The following is a 16,264-nucleotide window of genomic DNA, read 5'->3' on the forward strand; positions in this document are numbered from 1 at the left end:
CAAGGGTCTCCCTGTATTTCACAATGGGTGCCCAGGGCTCTGGAGTTCACAAGCATACTTACAACAGATCCTCTTCTGATAGAGTTCTATGGCTTTGAGGAGCTCCATACAGGTCCTCTGGATGGAGTGGAACAGCTGCAGCAAACACAGGGAGAGGCGTTCACATGCTGGGAAGCAGGGACACAAGGAGGGGGGCTCCCTCCCCCCCCCCAGGAAGGATCTCACCCAGGAGAGTGATTCTTCACAAAGGTCTCAAAGCAGAACCCTCGAGGATCTGGCAACAAACCCTCCCTTTCTCTAGGCCCTTTAGGAGGGGAGAAGGATGGAAACAAAGAACACATGTAGAGTGAGGGCCAGCTGGTGGCAGCAGGAGAGATCTTGCATGGCTATGGCCATGGTCAAGGGGAGGAAGGAGGTGATGCTATATGGGAAGGATGTGTCAGAAACCAAGAGGACAAAGGAGCCTAAGGGTTCAGGGCAATGACCATAGCAGTCTCAGCTGCAGAGCTTGGGATAAGGGGGAGGGGACCTTGCTCTGCCCTGTGATCCATCCAACCACTATCCTCAGAATTTCCCCAAAACTCAAAAGATGGGGAAGGGGTGCTAGAAAGTGCCTCTCTGGGACACAGAGTATAGATTCTCAAATATCTCTAAATGATGATGGTAATTTTCTTTCTACAGAGGCAGCCTCTGGATTACAAAGCCCTGAGTAGTTCAAGGACCCTGGGCAAGTCACTGAACTCTCCGTGTCCCCAGGAAGATGGAGGAGGGAGTTTCCTATTCCAGTGCACCCCCAAGTCTCCCCACCTCCATCCTTACCATGCCCTTTTGCATCTGCCCTCCCTGCACAACTGAAGCACAGGAGAGGAGACCCTCTCAGTTTGGTAAGATGGACCTCAGATCTCCATTTGTAGCTCAAGTACATCATTTACAAATTTTTTTTAAAAAAAATGAACTTTCCCCCCAAAATGAACTTCCCAAAACAAAATGAACTTTCAATTAAATACAAAACTAAGAAGACCAGCAATGGTCCCATAGGAGCTGTGACCTCTATGTACTAAAATGTCGAAGAAAAGTCATAAACTCGGTGATCTCACTGACTGTTCAGTTCCTGTGTGTTAATCTTGGTTCTCTGGACAGCCCTTAGGGTCATTGATGTTTATCTTTTCCCTTTTCTTTTCTTTTCTTTCTTTTTTTTTTTTTTGCAAGGGGATCAGATTTGAACCCAGATCCTCCTGACTCCAAGGCCAGTGCTCTATCCACTGCACCACCTGGTGGACAAGGACTTCTAATGGACTTCTCACCTCCCCCAAGCTACCCCGGTGTGTAAATCTCTTGTGAATGTGTTTTTTGGCATCGTGTATCTACTAGATATTTGACCCTGGGGTAGTCACTTAACTCTGCTTCCATTCCTTATCTGTGAAATGAGTTGGAGAAAGCAATGCTAAAGGCTCCTGGGATGTCTGCCAAGCAAAGCCCAGATGGGGTCTGGAAGAGTTGGATACAACTGAAATAACAATTCAAGAGCCAATGCCAATTCAGGGTTGTGGTGATGGGTTCAGCCTCCTCCCTTACTATTCTCTTCCTGCCACTGTTCCCTCCTTCCTCTCCCAAGGGACCCAGTACCTGCACTCTCTCTCTCCCTATGAGAGAGTGCTCCTTGAAACCTATTCACCCTAAAGTGGAAATGACTGACCATAGCTCAAGCTTTACCTCCTTCTCAGGGGATTTGTATCCTTAAAGAAAATGAAGACCTTAAGAAAAAGAACTGAAGTTCGAATCCCTGATCTCATGTGCTAGCAATGAAGGAGGAAAGACTCTGGAAGATGGGGGTTATGCCCCTTCCCCTTAAAAAACCCCAAAACAGAGTCAGTGATTTTTTAATGAACACTTGGGGGCAGTAGACCAAAAGCTTCTCCCCAGTCTATGATAATAATATGATTATCTATGTGGCCAAGCATTTTTAAAAGGTATTTTGAAGAACTGGTTTAAGAACTGATTACAAGGCAAATGACTGCAATACTTCACTCCCTCAAGAGTCTGTGATTTCACAATGTGGATGTTCTTTTCACTAGTGCAGATTGCAGCTCTGCCTTGGCTGAGTGACTCCATTATTTGCTATGGCCTTTTCAGGGAGACAAGGCTATCTGTTAGATTTTTTTGGCCACTAAATTTGGCTTCTGTTGAGGGGCCACCTATTGGAAGCTTCAGGTCTTTTCCCCCTAGGAACTGACATCTCCACTTCCTGTACAACTGGGAAGGCTTTACATTTATCCCTATTGGATACCATATTGTGGGTTCTAGAACAGTATGCTAGCTTCTTGAGATGTCTCTGAATCTTGATTCTGTCCTCTAAAGTGCTGGCTGTCTTCTCAACTTGTATGTGAGCCACCTTTATTCAAAGGAAGGATAGAAAGGTTTGCCAGGGCAGGACCAAGGGCAGCACCCCAGGTGTACCACCACTACTGACCCCCATTCGAATCAACACCCACATACTCATCCCAACTGTCCAGCGAAGGGCTTAGCATCTGTGAATCGCCCAAACCAAGGCACCACCCTGACCATTTGTTTTCCCTCCCTCCCCCCACCTCTACACAGACAACGAAGTCAGGAAAGAGGTCATTAAATGCTCAGAGGCATGAGGAAGGGTCAGCTCTTCTCAAATTTACTATTGTAGTCTGGATTCTATCTCTTATCTCTAATCCAATTACATTCTGCTAGTCCAGCTCATTCTGTTCTATTTCCGCTCTGTGTCCCCAAGAAGGTGGGAGGAGGGAGTGACCTACCCTAGTACACTCCCAGGGCTCCCCACCTCCATCCTGCCATGCCCCTTTCCATCTCCCCTCACTGCACAACAGAAGACAGAAAACCCCTCTCAGTTTGGTAAGATGGGACCCTAGGTGTGACTTCACCCTAAGACGAGTTCTGTGATTTGGGGGCCCCTGATTGGAACCTCCATAGTATCAGACTCCACAGTGGTCACTGAGCCCCCTACACTCCTCTACTAGTCAATCCATCCTTCTGCCCCACTTTTCAGATCCCCTATTCAGAATGTCAGCTCCAGGAGAGCTGGGATTCACTTATTTTCTTGCTGTATCTTTAGCACAGTGCTTGGCCTATAGGAAATGCTTAATGTTCTCTTGTTCCCTCTTCTCTTTGTCTCTCTCCACCTCTTTATCTTTTTCTTCCATCTCTCTTTCTCTCTCTCTCTTCCATATCTTTTTCTTCTCTTTTCTATTTCTACAACCTCTCTCAAACTTCCCCTTCTTTCCACTCACATGGCTGCTACTTCACTCAGACCCTCTTGGATGGTCTGAGATAACCTAGGTAGCATAACCTCTTCCCTGGGCTCCTGGACTCCTGTTTCTTTCCCAATGTGCCCTTCAAACACTTGCCACTTGTCAGGATAATCATGCAAAAGCACAGGTCTGACCAGGTCACTGTCTTGTTCAAAGACCTCTGAGAGAGAGAGAGAGAGAGAGAGAGAGAGCGCTCATTGTGGCCAAAGTCCCTGCAGGGGTCCAGGCCCTCCTAAATACGACTCAACAAGCCCCTTCTTGTCCCCCTGACCTATCATCCCTTTGCTCTACTCCACATTCTGCCCTTCCCTCCCTCCCCAATTCCCTAATCTTGTCCTGCTGTCACCCCCTCCCCCTGCATATCTCATCTCTGTCTGTTGAGACCCTCTGACCCAGGTACCCCCTCCCCCTGGAAGCCATCTTCCCTCCTCCTGCAGCCTGCTGTCCCATCCTCCTGCCTTGTCTCACCCCAAGTCAGTGGGCATGTCTTATGTACTCTCTTTCTAACAGAAGGGCCCGGGGACGGATTCTTCCTTTTTACCCAAATGCATGTTCATGGGTGGCTCTATCAAATTTGCTCAATTGAATCAAATTGTGACCTCTTGATGGGGAACCTGTGCTAAAAATAGGGTATCCCCTTTCTTTCTATCCCCTTTCATCAACTATTTGCCCTATGTCAGCTAGGGGGCACCATGGTGCAGAGAAACAGGCCTGGAGTTGGGGAGACCCGAGTTTGAGTCCTGTCTCACACACTTACTAGCTGTGAACCCTGGACAAGTCACTTCTCTTTCATCTGTCTCAGTTTCCTCAAATGGAAAAAGTGACTCTCTCCCACAATTACTGGGAAGGCCAAATGAGAATATCTAAAGTAAATTGCACATCTTAAAGCATTTTATAATTATGATCAGGAGCACTCCTGTTCCTAATATCCATCCTAAAGCTGTGCTAGGAATCAGGGTCAGCACCCCTACTTTCTGAAAGCCATCGCCCTTTGTTGGCTCCCACTGCCTGAGGTTTCTTAAAGGTCACAGCCCCGTTGGGGGGAAGAGAGGGGAGAAGGGGGCCCAGCCCTGGAAGGTTAATGAGGAAGGGCCTCATTTTTCCTCCCAGTGGCCTCACTAGATGTTCCATCTGATGGGGTAAATACGTTCATCTGTTTTGGCCGCTCCAGCTGGGAGTGCGCATGAGCTGCACCCATCCCCGAGGGTGCCCACCCACCTCCAGTTTGGCATCCAGGTCAGCGTCTGAGGCCACCACATGCTCATCTTCCTTCTTCCCCGTGGCTTTGATGAGAGCTTGCTTTGTTTTCCAGTACTTCTGTTGCATCTTATTCACAACTGACTTGTCTTGACTTTGGGCATATTGGTCATAAAATTCCCTGGAGTAGCTGCCAAGGACACGCAAACAATTACAAGAGGGAGGAGTGGAGGGGAAGTTCTGGGACGAGTTGGATGCCTTCCTTTGCCAACATCATCTGGGCCAGGCAGGAAGGTTTGTGTTAGCATGTTATTTGAATAATTAAGAGGAAATGACATATTTCAATATTGGTCAAAGCCCTTTTTAAAATGATATTTCAATAAGAGGCCTAGGCGGCACAGTGGATAAAGCACCGGCCCTGGAGTCAGGAGTACCTGGGTTCAAATCTGGTCTCAGACACTTAATAAATGACCTAGCTGTGTGGCCTTGGGCAAGTCACTTAACCCTGTTTGCCTTGCAAAAACCTAAAAACTAAACAAGAGGCCTAGGCTCCAGCTGGAGAGGAGAACTGGACCTCAGAGGACAAAAGGAGCTCTTTTACGACAGGCAGGGGAAGGTGGAGGATGTCGAGGCCCCAGAAAGGGAACCCTCCCAGATCGATTACTCAATGGCAAAGCCAGGGCTAATACCCAGGTGTCTGAACTCCAAGCCCAGGATTTTCTTCTTCCTGCCATATTGTCTCTGACACTCAAGGGACGATGACTGGATAACAGAAGATTAACACATGGGGGAAAGGTAAGATGTTGAAAGATTTTATATTTTAATCATGAAATCTATAATAACCTTTAAATGAAACAAAAATAATGGACAATATATTGTTTCCCAAGGGAGGATAAAAAAAACCATTCTATCAAAACATAACTATAGATGTAGAAAAGAAATTCTGTAGTTAGACCCTGAGAAAATGGCAGCAGCTGTAGCCTGTACATGGCTGACTATGGGAGGGTCTCTGAATAGAAGTCCCTCCAGCCTTCCTTCTCTAGTCCTTTCTCGAGTCTTTCATCTGCCAGGTGTTTCATGCACTCCTTCTTCCTTCAGGTTGTCTGGGCTCTCACCCGTGTCCCTGAATGAACCCCAAATTCCTGAGGCTGACTCTGGACAAGCCAGGCTCTAGTAGCCTAGGTTACAAGAACATGAGATTTCATTGGCTTAGCAAAGCAGTTGGAACAACAGCAACTGTTTGGTCATTGAATTCAGGGCAGGCAAGGAGAGCAGGGAATGGGAATCCTCAGAGACCCTTCTACTTTGTCATTTCTTGGAAGATGCCATCAACATCCCTTTGCTCTTTCACATCTCAAACAACAAGGGCCTTGGGCTGTCCTCAGTGAGACCTGAACTTTTTAAGCATTTCCATCCCAACCGCTCTGACAGGGCCAGCTAGGTGGTGCACTGGATAGAGCACTGGTCTAGCAAACTGGTCTACGTGGCCTCAGACACTTGACTCTAACTAGCTCTGGGACCAGGGGCAAGTCACTTCACCCTGACTGCTTTGAATTCAGGGCCTCCTCCAGTTGTCCTGATTCCTATCTGACCGCTAGACCCAGATGGCTCCAGAGGAGACCTACCACAGTCCCTCCTCACTCCAATCCAATTCATGTGCTTGTCATGGCATCACCTCCCGGATGTCGGGGTCTTCTTCAAAAGTGAAGGACAAACATTATTACTCTACCTAGGGCTTCCCAGGGGACATGTCGATTGATTAATTCAGGATAAGTGTTCATGAATGACCATAAAATCAAGAGATCAAATTTCTTCGGAGAATGGGATCATTGATTACTTCACAAGTTATGGAGAGAGATTCAGAAAGGGGACTGACAAAATCATTGATATCTGTGCCACTGAACTTCCTCAGAAGACAAACCACAAGTGCCAAATCTTCCCAAGAAGGCAAAGCTGCCCCTTGGGATCTGGATGCTCACTGATGGCCCACCCAACTATAAGCAGGGCAGGGACTGGTTTGACTCTTTCTTTGGATCCTCAGAGGTCACCACCTGGCCTGGCTCACAATAGGTGCCTCATCAAGGTTTTGCATCTGACTGCGCAGGGTTGGTCACCCACACACCACTTGGGCCCAGAAAGAGAAAGGCTACTCACCATTTGTGTCCTTCCATGTTTGTTTTTGTCCCCCAGTTGCTGGCAATTCAGGGGAAGGGGCAGGGAAATAGCAGGAGAAATGAAATCAGAACCTCACCTGCAAAGAAAGGTGAACACCTAAGCAAGGCTGTGAGCACTGGTTTTTATATCCACTTATATCCATTGGGCTAAAGCTTTTCTATTGGAAGGATCCTGGAATAAAAGGTAGAAGGGATTTTGCAAAAAAAAAAAGAGGAAGCATCAAAAGGGGGAGGGACAGTTTCAGGAGAGGACCGTGAGGATGGTGACCAGGATTTTCTCTGCCTTGGCAGCAAACAAGGGAGAATTGGGCAATGATGAGGCCACAGAAACAGAAAACTTTTTAGCTGTCTGATGCCTCAGGATCCTGGCTCAGCCTGCCTTGAGCTGGGACCTGAGCAGCCACCGGGTCAGAAGAAAGCAGCCTCCTCGCTAGAATGGCCTGGGCCCCTGCCCTTCCTGAGCCCCACAGTCTTTCCCATCTCTGAGTGAGTCTTTCTCTTTGATTTCCATAGTGACATGTCCCCACTTGGCTTGCAACCCAGCAAGGAGGTCAGTCAGCCCCATGCTCACCACCTCCCAAGAGTCTCTCACCTGTCCCCAGTCCCTCTACAGGTAAACAGAAGAAGAGAGTGGCTTCTCAACTGCATGAAGGAGGGCATCCAGGACACAATGAGTCCTCCACTCCCCTCCCCTTCCCAGCTAGGCAGATCAGTGCCTCCTCACATCCTGCTTCTCTTTCATCTACTGACTCCCTCGAAGTCTCATTCACACTAAGGTATAAAAAAACCTCAGTTTTGGAGAGCTACCCTTGCTCAATGGCACCTACCAGGCCAAGCCTCATGCTGGGCCCTGATACTTCAAAAGTAATAAACAGTCCCTGTTCACAGGGCATTTCCATTCTCCTCTAGTGGATCTGGGGGAGGGAGGATCACCCACAGAGAAGCAAGACCCTGGCTAGGGGACCCCGAGTCACTCCAGGAGCATTTGAAGAAGGGGAAGGTTCTCTCCCCAGAGACGACAGTGAGACAGATCCTTGTGTAAAGGAAGATCTTTTTGCAGGTGGGTCAATTTTGAGGGTCAATTCAGGGTCTAGTGGAGAGCAACTCTTCTGGAGACAGGGTAGACTCCAAAGCCCGAGCTTTGCTATCCTGTACCTTCCCCTGCCCTCCATAAGGCTTCTTGTTCTTCTCGTGCCTAACCATTGTGGGTAAGGAGTACACAGTGTGCAGACAGTAGAACAGGTGGGATCCTCAGGTAGCTCATCCAAAATAAAGTCCCAGATGGCTCAACCACTATTGACCATGGCCAGAGCCTAGGTGGTTGATGGGGAGGACAATGATCAGGATGAGGACAATGCGATGACCAGCACCACCAGCCCCTACAGTAAGCCCAGCAGTGATGTCTCCCATCTCTCTAGCCCCTACAGGTTTGCCCAAAGGTCCCATGCTGCCCAGCTCCTCTCCACGTTCACTCAGTTCCTCATCTAGGCCTTCTGTGCTGCTCTCCCTTTACCCAAAATAAGGCAGCTGGTGCAGAGGGTAAAGCACCAATGCTGAAGACAGGAGGACCTGAGTTCAAATCCAGTCTCAGGCACTAAATAGCTATGATCCTGGGCAAATCACTTAACCCTGATTGCCTCACATCCAGAGCCATCTCCAGTCGTCCTGATTTATATCTGGGCTCTGGAGGAGAAAGTGGGCCTGGTGACTTAGCACAGCACCCCCTCACTCAAATCCAATTCATATGCTTGTCATAGTATCACCTCCCTGATGTCATGATACATGATTCATCATCATCAACAATATCATCATCATCTATCCAAACTGGGTCCTAGGCTCAGTCATAGCTTGTTGTGTCCAACCCAGGACTCTATTTTTTAATGTTTTTTTTATTTATTTAAGGCATTGGGGTTAAGTGACTTGCCCAAGATCACACAGCTAGGCAGTTATTAAGTGTCTGAGGCCACATTTGAATTCAGGTCCTCCTGACTCCTGGTCTCTCTACAATGTGCCACCTAGCTACTCCTCAACCCAGGACTCTCAGGAAATTTGTTTTGACTTTGCAGTACTGGCAGACCATAGACCTCCAGGACAATGGAAGCTCCCAGAGGTCAGGGGCTGTCTCACTTTTGTCTTTGCCCTCCCTGGGGTCAACCACAAATGTTTGCTCTCTCACTTTTGTTAAAACCGCACTGATACAGCACGCTGAGTTTTAGGGCTAAATTTAATGAAAAATTAAACAGGAAATAAAATAAGCCCAAACTACAAAAATTAACCAGCTTTTGCAAAATGCAACTTTGTTAACAGATTTGAGAGGCCGCCTGGTAGACAGAGAAACAGATCCCTGGGAGCCCAGATTGATCGGGAAAATCAACATGTAGCTTAGTGCTTTTGTTTCTTTTTAAAAAGCATTTACTGATGAGATTTTAATCTGGCTCAAAGCGCTGGACCCAAGTCCATCCCTTCTGGTGTGGTAGAGTCAGAAGGCCAGAGATCAAGCCCTATCTCCAACAGAGATGGACTGAGTGAGCCTGAGCAAGTCCCCTTAACTCTCTGGGCTCCAGACTGAGGGATAAGAAGAGATGTTGAAGTCAAGGAAGTTCCATCCCTGGAAGTCCCTATCCACACCCCTTAATTATCTTACTTAATTGAATTTTATTTTTGCCACGTTTTTCCTCAAAGTGATTTTCTTAAAGAGATGTGAAGATATATGGAATCATTTCTAAGTGCCATCCCAGGTTCAGTGGACCAGAGCAAAAAATGACTTCCCTCCAAAGGGCAGCTGTTCCCTCTCTTGGGGCGGGATGGAATAGATTTACCACCTGGCCTAAATATTACCACCCTCAGGTTCCAGGTCATTTTCTCTGGTTTGTCAAATGTCTCCAGGTTGCCCCATCTCCAGAGCCCCCCGGCCATTAAGACATGTCAGTCAAAGTGAGGCCGCATCCTGACTGAATGGGTCTGGAGACACCCTCAGGTGTCTAAGGTGAGAAAGCCCCTTATCTCCTCAGCTGGCCTCATCTTGCCAAGAGGAAAGAAAAGTCTCCTCATTCATGGGAAAGCAGAAATAAAGGACAAATTATTTTTAATGTTTTAAAAAATGCCCCTTTGGACATAAATGCTTAAATTCTCCATTTTCTAAGAATGGGCTGTCACCTTTGCTTAGGTGGGACGTGGTGAGGCAGCTGTTAGGCCCCGTGGGGTGTGACACAGGGAAGGCCTTCCTCCCTCTGTCCTTGTCATCACAGACTATGGTGGATGAACCTGGACGGAGAGGTTGGCCCCACTTGGCCATCAGCACTTGTGTGAACCCCAAGCCTGGGGGTCCCCAGAAGCGGATCCTCCCTCACTGATGGATGGCTTGGAGCTTGGGCCTTCTCCTCCCATGGAGGCTCCCTCCCTGGCCCGGCTCTGGAGCCCATTGTTTTCCGTGCAAGTGGAGGCCTGTTTCTGGGAACAATGGTGCTGTCTGAAGCTGACACTGGGTCAGCAACAGCCCAGGGTAAGGGATGGAGGGCAAGACCTCCCAGGTCCAAGTGGGAGGGATGGCCAGGTAGAACTAGGTTTCCATGGATACGGGGATGTTTCTGGCTCCTCCTGAAGAAACCTTGGAGGTATCTAGGGAGGAAAGACCTAGTCCAATCCAATCCTTGGACCCCTTTTTACTCAAAGAGTAAACTCATCTTCTACTGAAGACAAAACTCAGGGATCAGCTGATATCCCCAAAGACCAAGGATCGGAACCACCAGGAGTCGAGAGCTGAACAGGGTTCCGAGTGGTGGGACCTCGGCAGGTCAGTGCCCCTCTCTGGGACAGCCCTTGTGGGGCTAATGTCCCGGGATGAGGTGACAATGCCCCTGCAGACAAGTGGAGACCGCTGAAACTCTGACCTTGCACACCTGGATCTTTGCCCGAGCCCCAGGGTCCTGCCAAGGGTGGGGAAAGCCCACTTTCCACTATTTCAGGCCTGGTTGCAGAGCCCACCCAAGGAGGTGAGGACAGATGAAAGCTCTCCCCTCTTAGGGGGCAGAAAATCCAGGGAGGGGGGGCTGAATTCTCGAAGGGCCACTCAGCTAGCCAGAAAGGTCTGCTTCAATGGGGCGGGTCAGCTGACGGCAAGGCCACCCACCCAATTCAATACCTAAGATTTTGAGACTATTTTGTGTCAGACCCCTTCTCTGCCCGGAAGGAGCTTGTGTTTGTGTGTATGGAACCCTGCACACCGACAACACATGTGTGTAAAGATCTTGATGCACATCCACATGGTACCGTGGACCTTGATGCCATTATGACAGGATGTCCCAAATCTGGGGGGGGGGGAGCACAGGAGCTGAGGGGAATGGAGGGAGGAAGACTATTCTGGGCAAACATGTGGAGGTGGGAGATTTGTTTAACCTCCAAGCCCAGGGAGTCATGGGAAATCAGTCTAGAAAAATGAGTCTGAGACAGGAGGAAGAGACGTGGGCGCCCACCGGCTTCCTTCTCCCTCCCGTCTCTGTCTCTGTCTCTGTCTCTCTCACCCCCATGGCAACCAGTCCTTCCAGCCAAGGACGCACACAGTCTCAGCTCATTTTCTCCTGCTGGGGTCAACTCCAGAAGCCTGAAATGGTGTGGTTTATGGGTGCATAGTGTGTGTTGACACATATGGGTGCTCACACACTGTGCCCAAGCCTCTGACCCTCTCAGCACATCTCTTAAGGCTCAGGGTACTAGCTTTGTTTCTGGTCGGGTGGGAGAGAGGGAAGAAGAGGGGGCCTTACCCTAATGACCTCCCCTCCAAGAGGAGCTGGGTGGCCCTGGCAAGTCACTTCCCCTCAGCCGGCCTTACTTTCCTTGAAGGGTGTAGTAAGGATCCAAAGAGATCAGTGAAATATTCATCACAAAGCCTAGGCAATGGGAAGGGCTGTCCGAAGGGTTCCCACAGCGACCCCCCGCTCTTCTGGCCCCTAGGTTCTCCCCCTTTTTCAGTTCTTTCTCCACAAAGATGACAGATCCTCCCTCCCCCACTCCCAGTCCCTACCACCAGAACCCCAGTGGATCTCTATGGTCCTGCTTAGGTCCCCTCAGTCCTTCTTCCTCCCTCTGCACCTTTGCCTAGGTCTTCCCCCACTGTTCCTCCTTCCTCCCAGGCCTCCAGTTGCCCCAACAGCAAATTCCTGGCATCTAGGTGTTTAGGGTGTAGGGTGTCCCCCCCCCCCCCCGCACACATAATAATGTATGTGTGTGGGCCCCTAGGGAGGATCTAAGCTTCTCCAGGGCTCTGTGGAATGCTTGGCCCCCTCTCCTGGGGGCCCAAACACTTGTGGATGGATGGACCCTGCTTCCCCACCTCTGAGGAGTCTGCACTCCCAACACCCCTCCCCGCAGGCAGAATGCAAGCTCCCGGAGGTTAGGGATGCCCTACCACAGTGGGACCTTGATCATGTTTGTGGGCCTGCCTCACAGGCTGCAAGAATCAGTGGCCGATAAAGGGAGTCTGGGGGCACTCAGGAAAGGCCTGGGGTGAGTAAAGGGGGTGTGGTGGTGGGATCTGGGATGTTTGTGTGAGAGATGCGTGTTTGCAGGGAGCCCCCCCCCCCCATGGCAAATAAGGCTAGAAAGAGGCTCAAGGGCTTTATCTCCAGCACAGGAACTCCGGGGTTTTGGGGGGGTTAGATTTCACCCTTTTGGGAAAGTCACTTTGGGGGCTTGGGGAGGATGAGCTGGGAGTCTAGGGAGGCCTTTGGGGGTCAGAGCCTGGGTAGATGGGTGGGCTTGGCCAGGCCAGTGAGGACTTTGGGGGGAGGGGTGGCCCAGTTCTCGCTCTAACTGGCAGAATACTCACATATAGACCCCCGGTGCTTGAGAAGGCCCCTGCCTCAGTTTATACCAGAGGAGCCACACACAGCCGGGCGCAGGGGGCCTTCGACTGCGCCTCCATTGGGAGTCTTGGAAAAGTTGATTTTTCCTCACACACACACACATTCTTTTCTGGGTCTTAAGGGCTATGAAATTGGAGGGGGGGGTTCCACAGAAAGGGGCCCCGGCCTCCTCGCTGCTCCCCCCAGCGTTCCACAGTCTGCACCCCCTGGGCCTTGAGGCCAGCAGCTTTGGGGCCCCTGAACTGGGGCTGGCCTGCCCGCGCCGCTGCCCTCCCTCTGGCCCGCCCTTCCTTCCTTCCTTCCCAGGGCTCTCCCTGAGTCACTGGGGCCTGGAGGAACCCGCATCCTCTGTGCCCAGGCTCGCCCCCGGCGGGACCCCGTGGCCCTGGCATGCGCCCCCCGCCCGCCCTGGCAGCCGGGGGGGGCGGCCGATCGCGGCCTTGGCCTTGGACAGATGGGGGGTGCTGCTGCGGGGGATGGGGGGCCCGGGCCCGGCCGGCAGGCTGGCAAGGCTGGCAAGGCTGGCAGCGGGAAGGCCGCGTCTGCCCCCGCCCCTCCCCCAGGAGAAGATGCCCCCGCCGCCCCCATCCCGGGGGCCCAACAGAGCAGCAAGAGCCGCCCCCTCCCCGGCGCCCCCAGACCGGCCCGGCCGTACCTGCAGCCCCGAGCCTCCGCGGCTCCGGCCCCGCGGCCCCCCGCCGTCCGGCTGGCGTCAGCGCAGGGGGAGGGGAGGAGGAGGAGCGCCCCGGGCAGCCTGCTGGCTTCGGGGACCCCCCAGCCGGGCCGAGCGCTCTGGGAGGAGCCGGGCCGGAGACCCCGCCCCGGGCCGCGCCCCGCCCCTCCCCCTCCCCCAGGTGGGGCTTGCGCAAGTCAGGATGGGGGTGCGCGAGTGTGGGGGTGCCCTGAGGGGGCATGCGGGGCGCCGGGGCTGCTGCTCTCCCACGGGCCTGTGGCGGAGGGGGCCCCTCAGGCTCCCCTCTCTGCTCCCCTCCTGCCTTCCCCCCTCCATCGGCTCCAGGGGCTCACGGGGCTCCTCTCATCAGGTGGCACAAAGGGCCCAGGGCTGCGCCCGTGCGTCCGCGGGGTGGTCTGAGGCCCCCCGGAACCTCGGAGGTGGTCGGCAGTGTTTGGCCCGGCGAGGGGTGCCCCGCCGCGGGCAGCGGCCCCTCTGCCCAGCCTGCAGAGCCCCGGCCGGGCGGCGGTGCGCCTCCACTTCTGGCCTGTGCCCGGAGCCCCCCGCCCCGTCGCTGCCTGGCGGAGCCCCCTCCTCCTTGCGCCACAAGCCCGGGTCCGCATGGAAGCGCTCTGGGGGGGCCTTGGGCTTCTTATCTTCATCCACATCCAGGGCCTGGCATACAACAGGCTCTTCCTGGACGGTGGGTGGCTGGAAACGATTGCCCAAGGGGATCCCGGGCTGCGGCGCCCAGATAAGACAGAGGAGCAAAGCTGCCTAGGAAGGGGGCTTCAAAGGGAGGGTGGCCAGATGCCCTGCCAGGGCTGGAGGACAGTGAGGTGGCCTGGCAGGGGGTCAGGACGACCTAAGTGAGAATCCTGAGTGGCCGCATGACCCTGAGCAGGTCATGGAACCTCTCAGCCTCCGTTTCTTCTTCATTTTTTCTTTTTAGGTTTTTGCAAGGCAGACGGGGTGAAGTGGCTTGTCCAAGGCCACGCAGCTAGGTCATTACTAAGTGTCTGAGGCTGGACTTGAACTCAGGCCCTCCTGACTCCAGGGCCGGTGCTCTATCCACTGCACCACCTGGTTGCTCCTTCTGTACAATGAAGATAATAGTCCCCCCTTCCCTATAGAGTTGTTCACAGATCAGTTGTGGAGCAGGAAATGGCAAACCACTCCAGCGTCTTTGCCCCCAAACTGCCAAAGGGACCAGGAACCGTCAGACGCGGGTACAATGACTGAACCACAAGGACTAAATGAGGTGACCCTTGGAAAGCCTTCAATGCGGGCACTTATGCACAGAATGGCGTGAGAGCGCAGCTCCTGGCTGCCCTATGCATCAGTTGCTCAACCAGGATTGACTCTGTGCTGGCTCACCAGGTACCAGCCCCTGGCCTAAGAGCAAGGTAAAAGCCTTTCTCCAGGCGCTCCCAGGCAAGGAGAGAGACAACAGGCAAGCGACTCTGTGTATACAGACCCACGGGCACTGGCGTAGAAGGGGAGCAGGAAAGGCTTCTGGTAGACACCGGGGCTTCATACTAGGTTTGAAGAAAGCCAGCCATCTGGCTGAGGTCCCAAGGAAACAGGCTTAGAAAGAATCGTTTTAAACCAAAATCCAACCAAACCCTGACTGGGGGGGAAACTGCCTGTGTGGTATCTAGTGATCTAATTACAATAGAAAACAGTGATGCAAGAAGGAAAGCAGGCAAGGCTACAGAGGCCGGCAAGACACAAAACCGGAGAAGGGATCTGGGGGCCCCTTGCTGGCTTTTTGTACTTTCGTTAAATGTTTTAGATTCACAAAAAGCAATTTGCTCCTTCTCCGACCTCTCCTTGGGGGAAAGAAAAAAGAAAAATTCTTGAACACAGACATTCAAGCCAAGCAAATTCCCCCGACAGCCTCACAACCAGCCATGAAAGAGGATGATAATGCTCAGTTCATACTGGGAAACTGAAGCTGAGAGGTCAGAGACTTCCCGAGGATCACAGAGCTAGGAAAAGTCAGAGAGAATTCAAACCCAGCTCACTTGCCCTCCACAAGGCCACCCAGAGGGCATGCTTAGGGTGCTGGTGCGAATGTGCCTTTGGATGAGGAGTTGGGTGCAGGATGCACACAGTGGTTTCGGTCTTGAACTGCAGGGCCCCTGTGGCCACAGTCTCCTCACTTTGCAGGCCCCAGAGACTTGCCCAGGGTTACACAGCGGGAAGCGTGGGATGGGGATCTGAACAGCCGTCTTCTGGCTCGTCTGCCCCTCATTTCCAGTTGGTGGTGTTCCCACCCTGCTGATTCCTGCTGCTTCTCACCTGGGCATGCCTATTTAATAGAAGGATGTTGATGGGGACCTCGACCATGCCTCTCCTCTCTCCAGAGCCACAGGACCAGGGGGTGGGCCATGCAGTCTAAGCTCTGCTCCAAAGGAATCCTTCGGATGACATTTCCGACGAGGACTTTCTAGCCACTGCTTGAGGACTTGCTGACTGACCCCTGGCAGCCCATTCCGCATCTGCTCTAATTGCTTTGTCCAGACATCAAGTCTGATGGCACCTCTCTGCAGCTTCTCTACCAGGTGCTCTCTGAAAAATCACCTGTAATAGCTAGGAAGGGCTTCTCCATGAGTGGTTTCTGGAGACTTGGCAGCTCCTGTCGATGCACGTGCTGTATCAATCATGCAGCCATCATTTATTAAGCACCTACTGCATGCCAGGCACTAGGCTTGCGATCTGTTCTCCCCACTCTTCCTTGGATGTCTCTTGTCCAGGTGTCTCTAGCATTCTCCTGCATCAATATAGCATCTGTTTCTACATCCATTGACTCTCATCCAGATGCTCTCTGCCCTGTTTTTTTCTGCATTCTCCCTCACATGAGTGTACCCTCTTACAAAAATTGGAACTGCATCCGCCTTTATATAGTCTATGTCTTTTGAATGAGGAAAACTCTTCCAGACCCTACAAAATCCCATTTGAAAGCCCCTGGGGCATCTAGACAGCACAGTGGATAGACACTGGCCTTGGGGTCAGGAGGACATGAATCTGAATTTGACCTCAGATACTTGATATTTA

General features: G+C 51.9%; 1 protein-coding gene and 1 long non-coding RNA gene across 8 annotated transcripts in view; one reads left to right on the forward strand and one right to left on the reverse strand.

Moving 5' to 3' along the window:
- Positions 1-13,287, reverse strand: part of ICA1 (islet cell autoantigen 1) — a 49,007-nt gene extending 35,720 nt beyond the window's left edge. The window contains exons 1-4 of one of the 7 annotated variants that reach the window (XM_074195376.1): positions 13,187-13,287; positions 6,651-6,747; positions 4,518-4,686; positions 63-135 (exon numbers count right to left, since the gene is read on the reverse strand). In XM_074195376.1, the coding sequence (XP_074051477.1) occupies positions 63-135; positions 4,518-4,686; positions 6,651-6,667 (259 nt within the window). In that variant the 5' untranslated portion in view covers positions 6,668-6,747; positions 13,187-13,287. Of the gene's footprint in view, positions 1-62; positions 136-4,517; positions 4,687-5,339; positions 5,363-5,418; positions 5,442-5,483; positions 5,577-5,611; positions 6,584-6,650; positions 6,748-13,186 lie in introns of those variants that run through there. The other 6 variants (XM_074195377.1, XM_074195383.1, XM_074195379.1 and 3 more) reach the window with 6 other exon arrangements.
- On the forward strand, positions 4,880-9,381 carry LOC141494314 (uncharacterized). The gene is made up of 3 exons (XR_012470399.1): positions 4,880-5,291; positions 5,595-6,854; positions 6,962-9,381. It is a non-coding gene; the product is annotated as an uncharacterized LOC141494314 (long non-coding RNA).
- Positions 13,288-16,264: the final 2,977 nt, after the last annotated feature.

The sequence above is a fragment of the Macrotis lagotis genome, chromosome 7 (assembly GCF_037893015.1).
Source record: "Macrotis lagotis isolate mMagLag1 chromosome 7, bilby.v1.9.chrom.fasta, whole genome shotgun sequence".
Lineage (NCBI taxonomy): Eukaryota > Metazoa > Chordata > Mammalia > Peramelemorphia > Peramelidae > Macrotis > Macrotis lagotis.